The 7,714-nt window shown below is 39.4% G+C and overlaps 1 protein-coding gene across 1 annotated transcript; it reads left to right on the forward strand.

The window, feature by feature from the left end:
• Positions 1-16: 16 nt before the first annotated feature.
• TMEM18 (transmembrane protein 18) lies at positions 17-4,712 on the forward strand. Its single transcript, XM_048936681.1, has 5 exons — positions 17-178; positions 410-530; positions 3,240-3,294; positions 4,155-4,248; positions 4,333-4,712. The coding sequence occupies exons 1-5, from the start codon at positions 59-61 to the stop codon at positions 4,420-4,422; spliced, it is 480 nt and encodes a 159-aa protein (XP_048792638.1). The 5' UTR covers positions 17-58; the 3' UTR covers positions 4,423-4,712.
• Positions 4,713-7,714: the final 3,002 nt, after the last annotated feature.

Here is a 7,714-nt window from a genome sequence, read left to right on the forward strand (position 1 = left end):
GCAACTCCTTTCCAAACGGCGAGGCAGAGATCCTGCTACTGCAGGTTCTCGCGAGAAGATGGTCTCGCTGGCTATTTGGGTGTCTTCTCGCGAGGCTTGGGCTGTGCTGAGGCGGAGTGTCGCCGTCGCCATGGAGCAGCCGCTGAACGGTCCTCCGGGGCTGTCTACCATCCTAGCGGTGAGGAGCCGTCCGCGGGAGGGAAGGGGAAAAGGCACCGATCCGTGCGTGTAACGGGAGCCTCCCTTTCCGTTGGGGGAGGACTGCTCGCGCTGGGTGCTCCGTCACGCAGGTGAGCGCGCTCCGTGACAGAGCTGGGTTTTGGTTGCGGTGAGGGAGGCGGCAGGGCGCTCGTCACGGCCGGGCTCGTGTCTCACCTGGTCGCCGCGTCTCCTTTCTCTTTCTCCGCAGAAGACGGACTGGGCCGAGCCCTGGCTGCTGGGGCTGGCGGGTTTCCACGTCCTGTGTTTTCTCCTGACCTGCTTCTCTTTTCAGCACTACCGGGTGCAAATAGGGCACTTTCTGTGCATGGGTGAGTAGCGCATCCGTGCTTCCGTGAACTCCTTAGGGATGGTTTTCTTGTTTAACAAAGAGATTTGCAACTCACAAAGTGATTGTGAAGTATTTATCTTGTGGTAACGTGTGTGTCTGTACGTTATGTACTTAAATGTTTCAGAACATTGCAGAACATTCAGAAAGCTACAGATACGTAGCTTACAAGACTGCATAAAGTAGAGACTTGAAACTTTATTTGTACTGATAGGTGAAGTATAGATAGGTTTTTGCTGGTTAGTGCTGGCACAGCAGGCCAGGAAGCTGTTGATGCACTGGAGAAGTGGACAAGAAGTTGAAAAACAGACAGAAGCGGTTTCCTGCTCTGCAGTATTTAATGCTGCAGTTTGGTCAGTGCAGCTTTCAAATGGATTCATTTCATTTCATTCAAATGGAACAGGGTTACTGTAAGCCCTGCTGCCAGCTGTGACAGTGGTGTGACAGAGCAAGACTTTACAGAGGCCATTTTTAAAATTAAATTAATTTCAATAATTTTTAAATTTTTTAAATTAAATTTCAGTCTGGAGAAGAGGAGGCTTAGGGGAGACCTTATTGCTCTCTATCACTACCTGAAGGGAGGCTGTAGTGAGCTGGAGGTTGGCCTCTTCTCTCATGTAACTGGTCATAGGACTAGAGGGAATGGCTTCAAGCTGCACCAGGAGAGATTCAAGCTGGACACTAGGAAATACTACTTCTCTGAAAGAGTGGTCAGGAACGGGCTGCCCAGGGAGATGGTGGAGTCACGGACCCTGGAGGTGTTCAAGGAATATTTGGATTTTGTGTTGAGGGATGTGGTTTAGTGAGAGCTACTGGTGATAGGTGGATGGTTGGACTGGATGATCTTGAAGGGCTTTTCCAACCTTGGTGATTTTGTGATTCTGTGAATAAAGATAGCATGGATTTGAGTTAAATCTATATTTTACAAGCAAACCCTCATATGCTTTATGACAGCCTCTTGCCATGGGTTGGGTTTTCCTGTTTGTATTTTTTGTTATTATTTTTACCCAGTACCTCAGATGTGACATGTTCCTGCAGAAGTGGAGATAGGATAAACAATTCAGATGGGTTTGCAGTCAGTGCAGACTTCTGATACATAACACAGCTAAAGCGAAAGTTTCAATAACAGAAATTTCCTCCAAAAGGTAATCTACAAATCAGTAATTTCTGTACATCTCTTTGAACTGCAGAGTTTACAACTATCCACAGAGGGCCAAATCAAAATGCCCTGCGTATGACACATCAGGCTGGAAAGTTCCCAAAATACAGGATTTTCTTTCTTAACTTCATTACTACACATACAGAATTGCCACAACATCCTAGGTCTATTTACCTCAGACTATCTAAAACATTCCCAATGTTCATAACACTAGCTTGAATGCCCAAGTTCTAAGTGTGCTTGAAATACATTGGAACTGATAATTACTGGCTTTTTAACCCAGATGTGATTGATGTATGATTGTTGTTAACAGGAAGAGTGGATAAAATTGCCCGCATTATTTGTTTGTATTTGAAAACCTGTACTACTAACTAAAAATATATATTAAATAGTTACATTGATTCACCTCGGTAGCTGATCAGCTATACAGGTGTTTATATTATGTAGTGCCATGCTGAGAGAATCCAGCTGATGGCAAAAAGAAGACAGCATATTCATTGTCATGGCACTCCTTGTATCGCTAAGCTAGCTGTTCAGTCACATTGTGCAAGTCATCTCTAAAGTCACTGAATCCAATTTTTTGCTGTTTTTTTTGGTGGGGTAAGAAATGATACAGAGATAAATTTAACATTTTGTGATTCCATTCCTTTCCTGCTAAACTTGTGATTGCACTGGATTGTTCTACTGTTTTGGTATCTTTACACTGCATGTATTTGTTGAGTAAGAATATATTAGATTTTATCTTGCTGCATCAGAATGTTCTGCTGTACACCTGTTGAAAATCTGCGAGTATTCTAAGACTCAGACCATGCAGTACAGGAAAGGTTTGGTGTAACTTCATAAATGCACTTTAAGTGCTTGCTATATGAATTAGAATACTAGTCCTTGAGACAAAAGTGTGTACTAGAGCATGATATCATACAAATGTGCAGAAGATCTTCCTTATGGTAAAGGTGACACTGGAACAGTTTGGAACAGTTTGCCTAGAGAGGTGGTGGAGTCTCCTTCTATGGAGATATTCAAGACCTATCTGGATGCCTACCTGTGTGACCTATTGTAGGGTACCTGCAGGGGGATTGGACTCAGTGATCTCTTGAGGTCCCTTCCAACCCCCATGATTCTTTGATATCTGAATTCCATACCAGTTATAGGGAAGCTTTGACATTTCTTTTTACAGACGTAACTTAAAAGCAGTCACAGAAAAGATTGTTGAAAAAACTTGTTTTTTTTTTTTTTTTTTAAATTGATAATTCATTACCTGAGCTCTTGTAAGCTCAGATAAGTAAAATTTTATTTGTTTTTTTTTTGGTCTATAACGTGTTTCTTTTTCTCACTACTTGTTAGTAATTATATGGGATGTTAATTCAGATCTGCTTTTGTTCAATTAAATAGTGAATATGTAGTTTTAGCTTCTACATATCAACAAATTGTACTGTACGGTATATATATATATCTCATACGTAATGCAGAACTGATGGCAGATTGTTTTCAAAGAGATATTGAGTCTAATGCTTTTTTTTTCTTTTTTTGTAGTGTGTTTAGTATACTGTGCTGAATATATAAATGAATTAGCAGCCATGAACTGGAGGTACATGTTTTCAAGTTCGCATTTAAAAGCATGTTCTTCTAAAATGTTTTTTTTCATACCATTCCCCAAAAAGCCTTTAACCTAAAAGAAAGCCACTTAGCAGTAGAATGGGATGGCAGGGAGTGTGTTGCATGAACACAAAACTTTTGAGAAAGCGAGACTGGTACAGGTAAAAGAGCAGATGGGATGTGAGCTTTGGGTTTTTTTCTTGGTTGAGTGGGTGGTGATGGGTTGTTTGGTTTTGGTAGCTGTGAAAGTTTAACAAGCTGAAGTTAAGAGCTACTTCTCAAAAACATTGGTGCTATTTTATATGTTTATCTGTGTATATAAAAGTCATTAAAATTTGCCTTTTTACTAAACTTGTGTATCAGACATAAATCAGTGGCTTATTTTTGTAAGAATTGAGACATTTTCCCAATATAGATGAAAATTATATGGCTAGCAATGAAGTTTATCTAAGAAGTACTGTAAATCTGTGCTTTACTTACCTAAATTACAACCTCACTGCATTTAGTAACCACTTAGTTACCTCTTCTAATATGAATAATTAAAATGAATATCTAAGAAAGTAATTTAAAAGACTTCAGAATAAGCATGACTTCTGAGGCACAAATATACCTTCCTGTTTATATAGTCACAGTATGTTACTTTATCTGTGGTTGTTATACGGGGTCCTGAGCCTTAAAGAAACCTAATACAGTATCTTTCTTCAAGCTTCATACAGTAGAATGCAGGCATATGTTTGGGGATCCCAAGAAGTAGGATTGTCTGTATGTTATCCATGTTGAATATTTATTGTGAAGGTATAATGTTCTGTGAATCCTGCTGAACAAAGATTTCTCTATTTTTTCTTCTTTCAGGCTGTTTTCTAAATATCAGTACTTCGATTCAAGAGGAATGTTTATTTCACTTGTATTTTCAGCACCTCTACTGGTGAATACTATCATAATTGTGGTGTGTATTTATATGAATACATCTTAAGATGGTAATTGAATGTATATGAATGGATTTAAATGTAATGATTTACTTATTTTTCAGGTCAACTGGGTTTACAGAACTTTAAATGTAATGACTGAACTGAAGACACTACAGCAGAGAATTAAAGCAGGAAAAGATAAGAAGAAGTGAAAGTGTCCAATACTTTTCCATTTTTAATTTTCATAATACTTGTCCAGATAATCAGTCCTTCTGCATGTTTATCCAGAAGCAGCAATTTTTTGTCTGATATCTGGGACTTTGCAACTTATGGCTATGGACAGTGAGGAAAAAAGTACCCATAGTACATCTGATCTTCTTAAATTGAGAAAACTAGGCTCACCAGGTCTTTGTATACTTCAGTGTGAGCTAATTTTTCACCATGACCAAGTCTGCTAATAGCATTGAGAAAGAACCTTCCAGTTTCCATTTGCCTGTATCTTCCCCCCCCCGCCCCCAAAAAACTATGTTGAGTTGCCTTTATCAAGTAGCCAGTCTTCTGTTAACTTATGCCAATGGGAGCTATGTTGTGAATTCAAGTAAATGGAAGAACTGCATTCAGAATACCTCAGGAATCCATGTTTCTGTGAAGCGTTTCACTTCTTTATAAATCACGTTTCATACTTCCTTTGTGTATTGTATGTCAGTGGATAGTTCTGATACAGTAGCATTTTATAAATCAAAATATCCACAGTATCTTAAGTTAATTTGAATTTTTAAAATCTTTCTGTATCTCATACAAATCTTCACCAAATCAGTAATTTTCATTTTATTTGTGTAAGTAATTCAAATCATGATTTTAATTCTGTGTATAAATACCATTTCTTAAAACTGGGCGAAATTTTGATAATCTTTCCCTTATTTGAAGAAAATAATGGAAGAGGAAAAACATTAAAATATTCTACATTATTTTGTTCATAATTTTTTGCAGATTTTTTACACTTTTTTTAATAAATTACTGAAATGGAACAAAAAAAGACTGATTAAAAAGGAAGAAGATTTCAGTTCTGCTCGGAGTAACTGTTTTTTTTGCATCTAGGAAAACGGGAGCAGGGAGGTATAAAAGGGGGAATTAATATAGTAGAAGAGAGCCCATATATTTTTAGTGAAGGCTTTGTGCAAAGACCTAAGCTCTTGTCTAAAATGATAGAATCACAGAATGGTTTGTGTTGGAAGAGACCTTTAAGATCATCTAGTACCAACCCCCTGCTACAGGCAGGAACACCTCCCACTCAACCGCTTTGCTTGAAGCCCCATCCAGCCTGGTCTTGAATGCTTCCACAACCTCACTGGGCACCTGGAGTCTCACCACCCTCACAGTAAAGAGTTTCTTCCAAATATCTCATCTAAATCTAACCACTTCTAGTTTAAAACCATTTTCCCTCATCCTGTCACTACTTGCCCTTGTAAAAAATCCCTCCCTAGCTTTCCTGTAGGCCCTTCTTTAGTACTGGAAGGCTGCTATAAGGTCTCCTCAGAGCCTTCTCTAGACTGAAAAGCCCCAGTTCTCTCAGCCTGTCCTTTTAAGGGATGTGCTCCAGCCTTCTGATTATCTTTGTGGCCCTCCTTTGGAGCTGCTCCAACAGCTTGAAGTCCTTGTGTTGGGGACCCCAGAACTGGACACAGTATTCCTGGTTTCATGAGAGCAGAACAAAGAGGCAGAGTTACCTCCCTCAACCTGCTGGTCGTGCTTCTTTTGATGCAACCCAGGTTGCAGTTGGCCTTCTGGGCTGCAAGCGCACATTACTAGCTCATGTTGAATCTTTATCAACCGTCACCCCCTACTCCTCAGGGCTGCTTTCAAGCCATTCTCCACCCAACCTGTTTTTGTGCTTGGGATTGCCCTGATTCAGGTTCAGGACCTTGCAGTTGACCTTGTTGAACTTCCATGAGGTTGACATGGGCCCAACTCTCAAGCCTGGGTGGTATCCCTTCCTTCTCACATGTCAGCTGCATCACTCAGCTTGGTGTGGTCTGCAAACTTGCTGAGGGTGCACTCTATCCCATGTCATTGTAGAATTGTACAATGTACTATGTCAGTTTCAATTAAGAGATAGGAAGGATGTCCTACAAAATTGACCTTAGGGAAATACGAAGAGTGGTTGAGTATGTAAGGTTAGATGGCCAAAACAGAAACTAGTAAGGTTTTAACCTTGCCTGTTTTTGTGGAATTAATTTTAAAACCTTGAATAGTTCTGACAGCCATTGGTAAGCATGAAGATAATTAGGTGCATATATACTCATGTTTTGTAAGCATTCCAGTTTGGGGGAGAGTGAAGTGCTCCAGAGGGTTTCACAGCATTGTGGGAAAGCAGTGCACTGTTAGACTGGGATTAAATTCCTTAGCCTTTTCTATGGAGTAACTTAGCACGGCCTTACATCAAGCATTTCAGACTACTTGGATATTTATATGTGGGCATATAAAAATGGGACAAAAAAGCCACCGCTACTTTGAAAGAGTGAAGAGAATCCTTCCAGATGGATGTACGATAGGATATGGCACCTGTTTTTAAAACCGAAGAACAAGATGGATTTTATGTAGAAGGATATGGTCCTCCTTGCCTGATTTGGAAAGGTTAATTTTATTCTTACAGTTTGATGGGGCTAGGTATAGAATTTTCTATGTGGACCTAAGCTTAACCGCACAAACATGTTGACCTCCCTCCTGTGAGCTGTTCCTCAGCAGTACTGATGCACAGTTGTTTCAGTGTTGTGTCTACTGGTTGGCAACTTGGCATATAGTAGGGGTGTTGAAACTAGATGGTCATTGTGGTCATTTTCAACCTAGGCCATTCTATGATTCTATGATGGCTCTACGTATTTAAAGCTTTTAAACCCTGTCATACATGAGATACCACCAGATACCAGTAACTTTTGCTTTGGTGTCATTTATGAGTTTGATTCATAGTAAATCACATAGTTCAGAAGAGAAGCCTGTTCTCTAAGCAAATCTCTTGCAGTAGAAAACAAAATGTACTTTGTTTAGTACATCCAAGGCAGATTTTTCCCAAATATTTCAGTATTTTGTCCTTTTCCTTGGGTTTGAGATGGGAAAAGTGAAAATGCCTTTTATTAAATCTGTGAATCAGATGGGCAATCAGTTCTGTCTTTCCTAGTATAATAGACTATATAACAGAAAAGAGTATAGCTAAATTTTCTGTTAATCTAGCTTGGCACAGAATTTATGGACACAAGAAATTCTCCACACCTTAGGGGGTTCCAAATGAAATTAAAAAAAAAAAAAAGTGTGCTTGCCAAAGTTCTCTTTCCTCTTATCCTCAGTGTAATTAACCTTTCAGGCAGTGTTTAATTTCATGTTGTGATAACAGTAGTTATATTGCCACTTAATATAAGATCTGAGGGCACCTCAGTCCTTTAACAGGTAAAGTGAGCCGTGCAGTTTGAGTATCAGGGACTTAATTTGTAATTAGCAAGTAAAAATCCA

Source organism: Lagopus muta, chromosome 2 (genome assembly GCF_023343835.1).
Source record: "Lagopus muta isolate bLagMut1 chromosome 2, bLagMut1 primary, whole genome shotgun sequence".
Lineage (NCBI taxonomy): Eukaryota > Metazoa > Chordata > Aves > Galliformes > Phasianidae > Lagopus > Lagopus muta.